The sequence below is a fragment of the Canis lupus genome, chromosome 36 (genome assembly GCF_048164855.1).
Source record: "Canis lupus baileyi chromosome 36, mCanLup2.hap1, whole genome shotgun sequence".
In the NCBI taxonomy this organism is placed as follows: Eukaryota; Metazoa; Chordata; class Mammalia; order Carnivora; family Canidae; genus Canis; species Canis lupus.
Window position 1 is genome coordinate 25,366,357 of NC_132873.1, and position 15,235 is coordinate 25,381,591.

General features: G+C 35.6%; 1 protein-coding gene across 9 annotated transcripts in view; it reads right to left on the reverse strand.

Annotated features, from left to right (window-relative positions):
• Positions 1-15,235, reverse strand: part of SLC39A10 (solute carrier family 39 member 10) — a 136,379-nt gene that overhangs the window by 10,861 nt on the left and 110,283 nt on the right. For all 9 annotated transcript variants that reach the window (XM_072812866.1, XM_072812870.1, XM_072812867.1 and 6 more), the window contains 5 exons: positions 13,846-14,015; positions 11,258-11,446; positions 7,400-7,520; positions 5,796-6,164; positions 4,590-4,670 (listed from right to left, as the gene is read on the reverse strand). In XM_072812866.1, coding sequence (XP_072668967.1) covers positions 4,590-4,670; positions 5,796-6,164; positions 7,400-7,520; positions 11,258-11,446; positions 13,846-14,015 — 930 coding nt within the window. The remainder of the gene's footprint in view (positions 1-4,589; positions 4,671-5,795; positions 6,165-7,399; positions 7,521-11,257; positions 11,447-13,845; positions 14,016-15,235) is intronic.

A 15,235-nucleotide genomic window follows, 5' to 3' on the forward strand; every position in this document is an offset into this window, starting at 1 on the left:
TCACACTCAAGTCGCCTTTGATTTATTTTGTGGTGATTTGCAGTTCTCACCATACGGATTCTATGTACATTTTGTTAGATTTAAACCTAAGCATTTCATGCTTTTTGGTGTTATTATAAAAGTACTTATAAAAAAATATCAATTTCCAATTGTTCATGGCTAATATATAGCAGTATAAATCATCTCTGTATAATGATCTTGTGAATGAATTATTTCATTTAAAATCTCTTTGTCCTTGTCTTATCTTAGACTACAAATTATCAAAGGTATCTATCTGCATATTTTTCTCCCTTTTTCTCCACCTTTCTCAGTAAGAACCTGTATAAACATTTCAAAAGGGGATCAAAGGAATACAGTTGGGACTTAACACCAAACAAGCAAATCTGTTCATCTTTTGAGACGTCAATATCCTTTTCTTTCTGCTGACAAAAGATATCATTAGCAGCACAACAAATGAGGTGTGCCTGCCAAAGCTGTTAATGTGATCCAATGCTATAATTATGTTAACATCTGCTAACATCAACTATTGAGATTTTTTTAAAACAAATGTGTATTTTAAAATTCTTTATTTTTGTCTTAAATAATGTATGTGTATACTTGTGTATGTGTATAAATCTATATAGTGAATGTTCAATTTTCCCTGGACAATTGAGCACATTATGAATATCTTATTTGGAAATTCTATTTACCCCTTAAATATACATGAGAGGAAAGGAAAAAGTGGATAGCACCATAGCCTCTCTTGAGCGGCATCTGAATAATAAAGATACGCTTATTTATCAAAATGTTACCTTCTTTAAATTAGAACACATTACTTAATGTTAAGAGAGTTTGGATTATCTGCCTTTCTGGATTATCCCCAATCTCATTTCCCTTTCATATGTTCTTATACAAGTTTTCTTACAAATAATTATTCAAATTTTTATAGCTCCTTACTGAAAGAGTGTGGGGAAAAAGTAAGAGAGAATCCAACAGTAATACTGCAACTTACTTAAATTTAGCTATATAAGTTTTGCAAAAACAGAAGAATAATAAATTCAGGCAATTTCATCCATTACCACACTCCAGAGCAAACATGCAATGAGAGACAAAGGTTTTCTATTTTCTCAAATGGTTTCAATTTCTGCACACCTCTTGGAGTGAATGTCCCTGAGCTGTATATCACTCTAAGGCTTAAAACTACAATTTTTCCTATCGCATTCCTAAGAACAAAACCCCCATCTGGCACACCATTAGAGAAACAGCAATCTGTTTAGAAGAGGAAAAATAAAGCTTGGAATTACTAAGGGTCAGTTTTTCATGCATTAAAATGTAATTTAAACACGTTTTCCCCCTTAGGCTATGACTTCAGTATAAAAATCTCAGAACAGTTTTATGAATTCATAATCAAAAATTTAACTAGGGCCAAAGGGGTTTTAAATCAAATAAATTATCCTGGAATGTGATATAATATGCTGCTTTGACAATATCTTAACCTGTTAACCAGGGAGAAGATGTCTCCCCTATGTACCTGCCATGTTTCTATCTCAGCATCAAGGGAAATCATCTTTCCCTTGCTTGGGAGCTTGAGGAAGATGTTTCTATACCTCTGTCTCCAGATTCTCTTCCTCTCCAAGTGAGTAAGAGTAGATAACCAGAGTAGGGCATTCATCTCGGCCTATTTTGCCAACGTGCCCATTACTGTGCCTTAAAGGCAAAAAATAGGCTCTACAATTTTTTTTTTTAAACACTTCCTACCTTTATATATCACCTCCAGTTTTGCTTTCTTCCCTAGGAGCCTAGACAGCTAGAATATGGAGTTTATATGGATTTGGTACTAAGCATTGGAGGGAAATTTTCCTTTTTCTTAAGGTTTCACTCCTTTCCTGGTAGCACAGTTCAATATACTTTAAAAGTTTTATTTTTATTTATTTATTTTTTTAGAGAGAGTGCAAGCACGTGCATGAGCTGGGGGAGAGGGAGAGATAGAATCCCAAACAGGCACTGTGCTCGATGTGGGGCTAGATGTCAAGACCGTGTGATCATGATCTGAGCCGAAATCAAGAATTGGACACTTAACCGACTGAGCCACCCAGGCGCTCCTCAATATACTTAAATTGTTGTTTCCTCTCATAGCAGTAATAACACCTGAACTTCTGGTTTGTGGGTAAAACAGGTAGACTTAGGGTCTAATGTCTCACTGAGGAGTCCTGGCCCAAGCAGAGTTCTAAAACTCAGTTTTTATAAGAGCTCTGCATTGGATATCAAGGCCTTACCTAGCCATTATATCTGTGCTGCATTTGTTTTATATGTGACTATCATTCCCTGTGTGTCACTCTTTCAAGGAGAAACTACAGAGAGATAAAGGGAGTATGTGGTAGGAAGGCAACCATCCCTAATCTCCAAACTCCCTGCTGTCAATAATCACAAAATGGCAAGACCGACTCCATTCAGGGAGCAGTAAGTGGGTAGGAAGGGAAGCTGAAGGTTTTCCCAGTATACTATGACATGTGTGTAGGACTATCCGAGTCTATCTCTAAGCAAGTTCAAAAGAAAAATGGAAGGTTAAAATTATTAGGCAATCTATAACTCACATGAAAACTGAGAGCCCTGATTTGTATTGCTACGGAATACAAATATGGCAGATTACTCTCTTACTAACATAGGAAAGAAGCGAAGAGAAGGGTATAGACAGTATCTGCACACAAAGAACCTACATTTTAATGGGGAAGACATCTAAGTTGGATATATAGTAAGTACCAAAAGAAAGACCTACTGACAGTAAGTGATAAAGTTTAGAGGAAAAGTAACCAATGCATGGGATACCAGAGGACAGTCCTGAAGTCAGGAAATAAAGACTCTGAACATGATTAAGTAGGGATACAAGTAGCAAGAGAAGCCAAAGAGGAGAAAGGTAGAGGCAGAGAAGCAGGTTCATGCACCCATGGTACGTTTGGTGAATTGTGTCTGTGTGAAGTGGAAAACATGCAATAGCAAGTAGAGTGAGTGAGGCTATAAAGGTGGGCAGAAAGGAAGGTCGCTGAGAGGAACACTAATGAATCTCAGCTTCTAACGCTCTATGTAAGGGAAGCAACCGAAAAATTCTGATTAAAGAGCAAGTCACATTTGAGAAGCCATGTTTAGGATAAGGTATACGAGATGGACTGGACAGAATGAAACTAGATATAAATACTATGGAAATTATCCAAGCAAAAGACAATAAAGACAATGATGGTTTAGTCTGGTTTAGGTAAAAAACGATGGGGCATGAACCAAGACATAAGATGTAAGACCACATGCTCGGATCCCTGGGTGGGGCTCAGTGGTTTGGCGCCTGCCTTTGGCCCAGGGCAGATCCTGGAGTCCCAGGATCGAGTCCCGTGTCGGGCTCCTGGCATGGAGCCTGCTTCTCCCTCTGCCTGTGTCTCTGCCTCTCTCTCTGTCTCTCATGAACAAATAAATAAATAAATCTTAAAAAAAAAAAAAAAAAAAAAGACCACATGCTCAAGGCTGGCAAAGGAACAAAAACTCTAAATATGGAATCAAGGCTTAAAGAATCAGGACCAAGTAAGCACTAATAAACTGTTCTCCGTTTTCTGAGCAGTTAATAATTTTCTAAGAAACTTATAAACTCTTTCTCAGAGTAAGCAAATAAGGGTACTACTATCAACAAAAACACAAATGACAGATGTTGCATAGTCAAATTTAAGAAAAATGTTAAACTAGCAAGAGCACATGAAGAAATTATTTGCACTCAAAAGATGGAATTATTTTTTCTTTCTAATTAATGTCATCTCCACATCCCTTGGATATTTTCTATGTGATGAATGCATGTTCACATCTAATGTTTTTCAATTTATAGAAAAAAAACAAAACACATGAAGAGAAACTTAAAAAAAAAAAAAACCATTGGTAAATCAGTAGGAGCCTACTAAAACAACAAAATCCTATCACTTTACACCTATCATGTTGACAAAACTTAAAGAACTTAATGCCAAGTGTCGGCAGGGATATGGAAACACAGGAACTCTCCGGGATTGCTGGCTAGAGATTATACTAGTTTGGCCATTGTGGCTAGTAATATGGCTCTTCTTAGGCACGTACATCCTAGGACCCAACAATTCTGTTGCTGGGTACATGCCCAAAAGATGTTCTCACAGGAGCCTAAAGGCACTAAGTCTACAGATGTTCAGTGTACAGTGGTGGCAGGAAATTAAAATCTTTGGTGGCAGGGAATTAAAGGCATGCTGTATCCAATACTAGGTGCTAATAAATATGTAAAATGCAGTAAATGCATAACTTTTGAGTATTGGGTAAAAGCAACATATTAAATTAACTCATGATAACCTGGATGGAGTTTAAAAGCATAATGATAGTAACATAAGGTAAGAAACAAATGGGATATAACATAATACATAAAGATACAAACATACAAAACAATGTACATTTTTAAACATGTATAATGCAAATTATATAGTACAAGAATAGTGACATTTGTATTTGCCATCAGCCATTTTTATGTTTAACCTCTCCAAAATTTAGATGCATTTATAATTGAAGAAGTCTTAGGTTTGAGGTAATCTGGTGAAATTCTTAAGGTTATATATTACCTAACTCATGTGGCAGCTCATGACAAAAGACAGCTATCGAAGTACTGATTCCTCCCGTCAATCCAGCACTGAAAGCTGCTCCTGAAGTGGAGGACAGAAAGAAAATCAGGTGATGTTTACTTCTGCTTTTTCCATTTTCATTAATAATGACAGGGACAGCCTCTGTTGCCTGCCTAAATTTCATAATATCTGAGTGACTAACACTTATCTTACACTGTATTTTTTGAATATATAAGTGAAGCACAATGGGTATATCACCCCCAGAGAAAAAGCTACTCAATGAAATATTCCCTGATGATTTCTCCATTAGGGTAGCCTTCTAACTCACTAAAAGCTTGGGCGTACTAATGCTTTTCAGCATTTCAGTCTTTGAGCGGAAGTCTGATGCTAAATTTTTAAGTCCTATAAGTCTACGATTATATTTGCTCTCTCATAGAAATATTTAAAGATACTTAAATGGCTACTATCCTTATCTGAACTTTGCTGGGTTTAGAGCATACAGGCTACAAAGTACTATTTATCTGATGATCTTGAGAACTGAAATCAGAGTTATAAATGCATTTGATTCTCCTAGTAAAATTCTTTATTCTCTAACATTGACAGCTATGGTAGATTAAAAAACGTGGCCTCTCCTTTCTGAAAGAAACCAAAGCCTACTTCTGAGTCAAGTCTGGAAAAGAAGATCATGCATTTATACCACATTTAATAGTCTCCTAACTGGTAATATCAGTTTACAGTAGCAAGATTTTAATACAGTATTTGACTTTGGCACAACAGATTTTTAACATGTAAATTTTTCTTCACCTTTTCAAAGACAAAAACATTATTAAATCTAGGACTGAAATTACATATTCAGGGTCATGTAAATGTATTTGAAAATAAAATGCTAAGGTAGCCTTTTTCATATGGTGACTATGCCTTGAAATGTTATTAAAGTAGTGTATTACAGATACTTGTTTATATATTCAAAGAAAAACTCCGTAAAATTACATCTGTATGCCCCAAATAAACTTGTCAAAAACATTAACCTAGCCTCTGGGAAAAAAAAAAAATCAAATGACTAGAGTAATGTATAACAGTATACTTGTTAACCTCCAAAAGTTAATCTTATGTACTCCAATTCGTAATATTAGTACTAAAACTGTGGACGAAGGAAAGTGGTCTTAAGGAACAACAAATGATAACCCAAGGTTCAAGCGCACTTACCGATCGCTAACCCATCGCTGAAGTTGTGGATGCCATCCCCCATGATCACCATCCAGGCTATGTTAGCTATCCCTGTTTCTTTGAGATCAGATCCAGAATGACAGGGCCCATGAGAATGATGAGAATGTTTGTGGTGCCACTGATGGTTGTGTTTCCTCAGCACAGTTTTACTCTCATCGTGGTGGTTGTGGGCAGCAGCATGGAGATCATGCTCGTGAATGGCATGTAATCCATCACTGTGAGAATGGTCCATGATTTTCTCCTCTTCCACACAAATGTAATTTTTAGGAGGGGATTCCTGTTGACCTTCTAAATCTGTCAGTTCGGTTTCATTAAGTCGATCTTCAGAAACGACCGAGTCATCAGTTCCTACATTTATAATAGCAAAGGATATACTTTATCAACAAGTAAATGAATACTTCTTAGCTAATTTCTTAAACCCAGACGGAACAGCAATGCAATGGACACTTCTTAAGTGAATGTCTTTTAAAAGTCCCAAGTAAATGTACAAATGCTAATGAAACAAATACACATGTGTTCACACAAAAAACAAACTGAGGTTTTGAGGGTCCAAAAGATGAACCAGATGAGGTAAGTAAGAGCACTGAGACCAAGAGCAGGCAAAGTGAGAACTGGCAAGCATGAAGACCCTGAAACTTAAGGAGGACATCATAAACGGCTGGCAGGAATCAAAGTGTAGCAAGTCACTGCAGCATTTATAGGACAACATGATGGACCCAGAATATTTCAGAAATCCTTAAAGGAACCTTGAAGTTTACCCACTCTAACCTCCTCTTATCACTCAAGAAAACAAAGACAAACTTTAAATAACTGGCACCCTCCAATGCTCCGCTTATCTGAAAATGTGACTTAGGATCATTACCAGAATCAAATTCAGAAACTCGTAGGTGGTAACAACATCTGAGATGTACTTTTTTTAAATTGAGGCTGGCCTCTCACCTAATTTTTTAAAGCTATTTATTAGGTGACAAAGAGCCTACTACTTCTCAAATTGTATTTTGCAACAGAGTACACACTTAAGAGTCTTGTCTGCTCCTTTTCTGAAGAAAATCATTGGTATATTCAGGGGAAACACAAGTTCAAATGAAAAGGTAAAATTAGATTAAAAAAAAATGTTTATGTTTCCTTGAAAATTGTAAGCTACCTCATAGCAACTACCAGGCAACAGAAAGGATGAATGGATGAGCAGAGACTTTTTTTGTATGGAGACCACTCTCCGTCTTCCATACGAAACCAATCACATACGGAGGGTGTGCAGATTTTCCATGGCCAACAACTACAAATAACACAAGTACACCACTTACAAAGCCCTTCTGTTTCATTTTTTTTCTCCTGTAAACTAAAGTGCAATATGTTCCTTGCCCTGTGATATAATTAGTCCCACATTCCAGTTATCAGTAAGGCTGAAATAAATAAAACACTAACAAAATCACAAGATACACTCACATTTAAAGAAATACAAGTTAGAAACTACTATTAGGGAAGTTACAAAAACAAGATATTTCAAACATAGGCACAGTATAGAAGCAGTATTTCGATTTTTATATTTTAAAAGTTTCTCTTTAGTCAGAACTGTTGTCTACCGGCAAGAGGCTTGAGCTGAAGCCAGTCAGCATCTGGTGTATTATTTAACTTATGATCTGAAAGTTTCCTTCCAATAGTTGATTCTTCTGTGTTCTGCTTCATAAACCATTTCTGTTTTCCCTGTAAAGAATCTAGTATTAGTATCAAATCTGCAGCCACAATTAGCAACAATATTCACTTGTTAACATCTATGGGGAAAACTGGTAGTAATACTTTATTCATATATTTAGGAAAAAATAAGAAAAATTATTTTAAAATTTATCAAGGGGTCTAACTAGATAAAATATCCAACGAAATTTCTATGTTGTTTCCTGCCCCCTCAATACTCAAAGATGCAATTCAACTACTTTGAAATACAGAATGGGGTACCATATTATATGAAACTCAGAACACAGAGTACCATATTATATGAAACCAAGTGAAATGTGTGAAATGTATTTAACATCTGCCTTATTTAAGAGTGTACAGGAAATAGGAAGTTCCAAAAACATAAAATTTATTCCTCTAAATTTCATTTTATTGAATGCAATCTTCCGTTTCCCTAAATGTGACATAATGATCACAGTTACACTTGAGTTAAAGTCTCAAAATTTGGAGTTTACCTCTGTGAGACTTGGGCATAAGAATACTCATCTGTAAAATAAAAATGATAGATTCTTAGGATTAAATGAAATGTTTATGAAAATCACCTATCAGCAACGGACTCTTCACAGCTTCGCAATAAAGCTAAGTTTTCTTTCTCATCTAATCTATCCTCAATTATTAATAAATTCTAATGATTGTACTTCATGGTTTAGGTTTGAGTTTCTTTCCTATCTTTTTAATAGTCTGCTTTTTCCCTTTATCAGTATAACTATGTAACTACCACTGACCACTCTTCCGATTTAAATTTCTATTTCCAAAAAATAAAAAAAATAAAAAATAAATTTCTATTTCCAATCTATGTAAATTTAAGAAAGCAAATAAGCTGTGCCCTTTTGATCAACTGAATACAAGAGAGTGATGATGGGTCACAGTTCCAGGACCGGTCTCAGGGCAGCCTGGCACCTTTTGCTTTCGCTCAGGGAAGAAACTGTTGCTGTGAAGAACCTCAGTACAGACCCTCAAGAGGCCATGTGGAGGAGCACCAAGACACAGACAAGGACCATTTGTGGGCCTTCTACACGCCCTGTCCAGGCCAAAGCAGGACAGCTGAATCCTGCCCAATTTCCTCACAAAATTAAGAGAAATAATAAATTATTGTTATATGCCATTAAGTTGTGGGTTTTCCTGCTTCACAGCAGTAACAGAAACTGGGGAAACATAAAATGTTCAAAAGAAAGTAATGGAAATAACCTAAAGAGAAAAAAAGAAACTGCAGTCATGAATTAAAGAAGAAAAAAACCGGGGGGGGGGGAGGGGGCGTGGGGGAAGCCAGTAGTAGCAGAAAATGCAAATACTAGCTGGGATTCTGTTTTACTGCTTTGGTTCTGATTGTCCACTTTCCAAAAAACTTGCTCAATCATTACCCTCAAAGCCTCAACTTGCCGAACCTGGTCAGCATCTAATGTATTAATTTATGCTCTGAAAGCTTCCTTCCAATAACGGACTCTTCTGCACAGATGGCCAAATGTCTGTTCTATTCAAATATCACTAATTCCCTTTCTTCAAAAAATGCAATATACTTTTTCATCTTTGGTTATACTCATTGTCCTATTTATCATAAAATAAATGCAGTGATTTACCTGCCCAAATTCCTTTCTTTGATATACTTGAAGAATTCCTTACTATTAGATTGAGGTGCTCCTTTCAGTCATTTACTTCCTACAATTCCAAATTTACAGAAGAGCTGCTGCTGTGTTCTGGGGACTCTATTCTCCTACGTTAGTTTACAAAAATAAGTCTGCTCAATTCGTCCAGTAAATTTGAATTCAAAATGAGATCAGGGATGCCTTGGTGGCTCAGCAGTTAAGCATTTGCCTTTGACTCAGGGCATGATCCTGGCGTCCTGGGATCGAGTCCCACATCGGGGTCCCTACTGGGAGCCTGCTTCTCCCTCTGTGTCTCTGCCTCTCTTGTGAATAAATAAAATCTTTTTAAAAAATAACAAAAAGCCAAAATGAGATCAAGATTAATTTACAAAAACAGAAATCTTGTTTATTTTGAACTCTCGAGAGACTACATTTTATAGTTATCTGTAAATTACACAGACCCTAATAGCTTGTACATATTATGTATCAATATTCATTGCCTCAATGTTAGCAGGTATATACAATTGAAGAAAATTATGGCTTTACAGTAATTCCACAACTTCTCCAATACTTTCCAATATGTAATTGTGTTCTAAACTAGGAGATGAACCCTAAGATATCTGTAGTTCTACAGGTCATCAATGATCAAATCTTATTCTCTCATTCAAAGAATTCTCTTAATCATCTTCTCTTCCCTTTCCTTTAGATATGACTCTAGTTCCAGCTCCCATCACCACTCTTCTGACTCATTTCCCTCCAGCTACTCTCGCCTTGGCATCCCTCCCACATTATTCATCACCCATTCAACCTTTCCATACACCCTTCAAAAACCAAATAATTTGAGATTTCTTTTACTTTTGATCCCTCCCAGTTCCTTTTATCATTTCTCAGATGATGATTTGCTGGCACATCATCTTCATCACCCTTTCTTCGGAGGCAATTAAATATGATGTCCAGACTAAAACATGGCAATTGAAATTAAATATACTATTTAGAATACGATATGAAAATACAGATGAAAAGTAGGGTTTATTTCCCACAGATTTAGATAGCAACTGGAAATCGGGAGGAATGAGTCATAGTTTCACAGCTAGTTTGTGGCTGGGCAAGAATTAGAATCACTCCCGTTGAATCTCAGTTTAGAGCTCTGTTCTAAACCATATTTTATCTCAAAAAAATTTACATAAGATATGTACATACACAAACAAAATATATACATTAAATAACAAAGCTGTATTGTCAGAGTGAACTGTGTATATATTATGATCATGAATATTCTTCATTCTTGAGGAAAAAGATTTTTTTAAATATCTGTAGTAAACCAGCAAAATATAAGAATTTTCTTTTTTGTAAAAAACTTTCTTAACAATGTTCTCCAGACAGACTATATTATACAGAGTACACTGAAGATAATCAGCACTAGTATCACAAACATGTTAGTGAGATGTACTCTAGACAGACCTTTAGAAACAGACATGAACCACTATGAAAAGGGAAGGGTGGAAATTACTTAGGGGAAAAAATTATTTTAGATATTTATCTTATTCTCACAAATATGCCATGAAACACAGCTCATGACAAGCAGGGTATTTAATCAACAGTCTAAGCATCCAAGAGGTTCATCATCCAGATTTCCTTCATTTCATTATATTTTCTTCCTACAAAGCCCCCCCCCAATCTAAATCCTTCTTACCTCTACTGCTTCTACCATTAGCATTTCTGATAAAGAAATGTATTGTGTGAAAAACATTTTTGTTGATAGGACAGTGAAAGCCACTTTCACTTGAAAATATGACCTAAGTGGACCAATGAGATTTGTTTCTATTTATACATTTTTGGTCTTTTGAAATAAGCAGAAATTGGCCATAGCTTTCTCCATCCTATTTATTAAGTCATTTAGAAAAATTCCAACAAAAAAAAAAAAAAAAAGAAAAAAGAAAAATTCCAACAAAGTAACTAAGACTGCTATATTCTGATTATAATGATAAATGTAATGATAAAAAATGCAAAGATCAATGTTTCCTTTAATACACACCAACATCACAATTAAACATGTGGCCAGAAAATGATTTTTTTGGTTCAGTTTTAGATCTCAGAAAATGGAAGAAACCATTAAAAGATACTTACTCTTTGCTGTTTGTAGTGCTTAAACATTCTAATGCAGTGTTCAATGATAAATAACAAGTAAATGCCTCCTAGAGCAACAAGTCCTTTCAATACAGCATCATATTCTTCCAAAAACTTCTTAGATTCATGTCCATGAGAATGTCCATGCCCATGTGCATGCTGATGACTGTGATCATGTCCACCCTGAGACTATTAATAAGAATAACAAAAACTTCTGAACAAGTAGTTAAAAATGCTATTTAAAATTTTGAGATTATGATCTCCTGGATGACACAGAAAAAAATACCTTTCAATTTTTAAAGTGTTCTCTACATATTATCTCACTTAAATGTAGGTAGCCTTCTATTTAATTTTGATGTACTCAGAGGCCTGGCAAGTGCAACATTTCATGGTAACCATGAAATGGTAACTCTGATAGCAAAGACCACAAACTCAAATGCCTATAGGGTTAAGATACATACTACGGTGAAGGAATCAAGCAGCAGTAAGACATCCGGGGAGTGAAGAGTCCTTTGTAAACTGAAGTGAACTTGACCCAGATGCCGAACACTCAGTAAAAATGAACTAATTCACCAGCAGGTGACAACCTTGGACTGCCTGTAATCTAACTTTTTCTTGAATTGATTATATTTTTCTCTTATAAGTTATTTTAAAGAAGTGTTGAGATGCTACCTATGCTTATACTGTGGAACATTACCAAAAGTATATACTTAAACATGTGTTTCATTTCTATATTTTAAAGCTTTAGCAAAAATAAATGTATAGAAATAAAGTTATTTTTTAATTGTGAAGTGTACAAGTTTCACAATAATGATCTTAAAAGTTAGAGAACTAAGTCTTAAGTATTTTCCTTTTAACATTTGTATTGCTTCTCCATTTGCCAGTGGCCATCAGGTTTCTAAACTTCTCAAAGAAAGTAAGACTATTCAAACAGACTGTTGCTATTCTTTTTTCTTTTCTTTTTTTTCCAGACTCTTGCTATTCTTGATGACAGGTAAAAAGAGTAATAAGCGAGAGGTGTGAATAAGGGGGGAAATAAGTAAATAACATAATCAATTTACAAAAAAATTCATATTCACAATTTTAAGATTCACTAATCGATTTTTTAAGGCAGTGCCATATATTATTCCAGATACCAAATCTGGAATTCTCAACCAAAAGTGAAGCAGGGGAGAGGATTATACAAAATACACAGATACAATTCTGAGGGCACCTGGCTGGCTCAGTTAGTAGTGTCCAACTCTTTTTTTTTTTTTTTTTTTTTTTAGTAGTAGTGTCCAACTCTTATCTCTAGGCTGTAAGTTCCAGCCCCATGTTGGGTACAGAGATTACTTTTTAAAAAATACAATTCTGGGATCCCTGGGTGGCGCAGTGGTTTAGCGCCTGCCTTTGGCCCAGGGCGCGATCCTGCAGACCCTGGATCGAATCCCACGTCAGGCTCCAGGTGCATGGAGCCTGCTTCTCCCTCTGCCTATGTCTCTGCCTCTCTCTCTCTCTCTCTGTATGACTATCATAAAAAATAAAAATTAAAAAAAAAATAAAATAAAATAAAAAATAAAAAATACAATTCTGTCTCCCAAATACGCCAAAGGTGATGGTAAGAATATATATATAAAAAACTTTCAAATCTGTAATTTTACATTTTGAAAAGAAAAAGCCCCAGTGCTTTCATAATTTGAAGTAAAAGCAGTAACACTAGATAAAATACTCCTAACTGGAAACAGATTTTAGAAGGATGATAAGCAAGGTAACTAGGAGTGTAGGCATATGATCATATCATTAGAAGTGTCCTGGAATATGGGGCACCTGGGCAGCTCAGTCGGTTGAGCTTCCTACTCTTGGTATCAGCTCAGGTTATGATCTCATGGATCCTGGGATGGAGCCCTGGGTGGGGTTCAGAGCTCAGCAGCTGTCTCTCACTCCTTTCACTCACATGCATGTATGCATGCACTCCCTGTCTCTCTCTCTAATAAATAAATCTTTAAAAAAAAATGTCTTGGAATAGAAGAAAACAAGTGGTATGCCAGGTGAAAAAAGATAAACGGTCTGAAATGCAAAGAGCTAAACGCCTAAAATTGTTAACAGAGCATGTCAGCCTATTCTTGATCAAATAAAGATGCCTGTGGCACACTGGCTATATAGAGCAATCATTATGAGACCTCGTATATATTTCTTCTAAAGGCTTTCTTGATATACCATACAGATAAAAATCAATGAGTGGTGTATCTTTTTAAGTATTCATTTTCAGAACTGCTAAGAGTAATCTTTTTAAAACTTCAGCTCTACTGAGGTTAACCTGACTTACAAAACTGTTGAGATATTTAAGTACATCATGGTGATTTGGTACGTATACACTGTGACAGCAGAAAGTAAAACTGATGTTACCAATTTTTGATGCTATTTTAAAACCTAATGATTCAATTTATTTCAAAAATACTGCTACTAAAACTATGTAAATGGGAAAAAGTACTTTGTCCTACAAGCAAAACAAATACTGGATTAGATGCTACACAGCTTGCTAATGAAGGACCCTTTTAGTTCAAATATTTTTATTTATGTATTTTTTAAAGATTAAAAAGTTTTCTTACATGGGGCAGTAGATGAAGAAGGGCATCTCCACTCATTGTTCCTACAGCTAGTGCAACAAGGAATGTGAGAAGAAATTTGAAGCATCCTTGGTTAATGATGGGAACCAAGATCACGCCTAGCAAGGAAAGCAGGCTAATGACAGTGATAGAAATGATACCACAAATCCATGCTGTAGGAAAGAAAATTAATAGTCAACATTAATATGACGATATAAACCAAACAGCTATAAAAAACAATACACATAAGATAAATGAGTCATGGAAGATAGATTATTTTACCCTAACCATGCTTTTTAAGAAGTTATACATTTTGGCACTGCTGTGTTTAAAAACAAAACAAAACAACCAAATAACCAACTTGAATACTTAAATAATTAAGAAATTCAGACCTTCAGTATATAGTTATAAATAATACTTTCAGTGGCCCACCTTATTAGAAACAAGGACTTAAAAATTACTTCAGGCTGTGATTCACTCTTTAATATCTAGACTATAAATAAAATTTTATCAAGGTATAAAGGTAGAGCCAGAGCAATAAAACTATTTAGAAAATACAATTATAAAACTCTGCTGTGATCATTAGAGGAAGCCAAGTATATAGTGTTATCTTTGTAAATCTTTCTAATACAAAGTTTAAGAAGCTTAATATACCAGTCCAAAATGGAAACATATTCACAAAAGATATAAATATCTTCATTACTGGTAGCTTTTTTTGTATTTTGTTTCTTCTTTTCACAAAGGATATTTCAGTCCTATCCCCTTGATATCTTTACTCCATAACCTGTTTCAAACTCCCTTTCTTCCTATTTGACTTTCTGTATCATTTTCTACTTTTTAAGAATTTCCCTATATAATTTTAACTGAATCAGAACACAAGAGAAATGTTTCACAGTATGATTTAGGAAAAACGTTAAGTGTGATGAAAAATGGAGAATTCCTTGCACATTTCTTTATCTAAGCTATTGATAAGGAGATTAGACACCAGAAATAAATGCCAGGGTTCAGGGGGTGGGGCATTTTCACTTAAAAAGTAAGATTACTTTAGGGTTGCCTGGGTGGCTTGGGAGGTCAAGCATCAGACTCTTGATTTTGGCTCAGGTCATGATCTCAGGGTGGTGAGATCAAACCCCATGTCAGGCCCCATGCTGGGTATAGCACCTAAGATACTCTCTCTCCCTCTGCTAACCTCCTCCACCCAATGGCACACATGGGCATATGCCCTCTTTAAAAAAGAGATTACTTTCTATTAATGGTTTAAATGAAATAGAAATGTTTTAAATTAAAAAAATTCTGCTTTGGGGTGGCCCAGGTGGCTCAGCAGTTTAGCGCTGCCTTCAGCCCAGGGCGTGATCCTGGAGTCCCGGGACCCACGCTGGGCTCCCTGCATGGA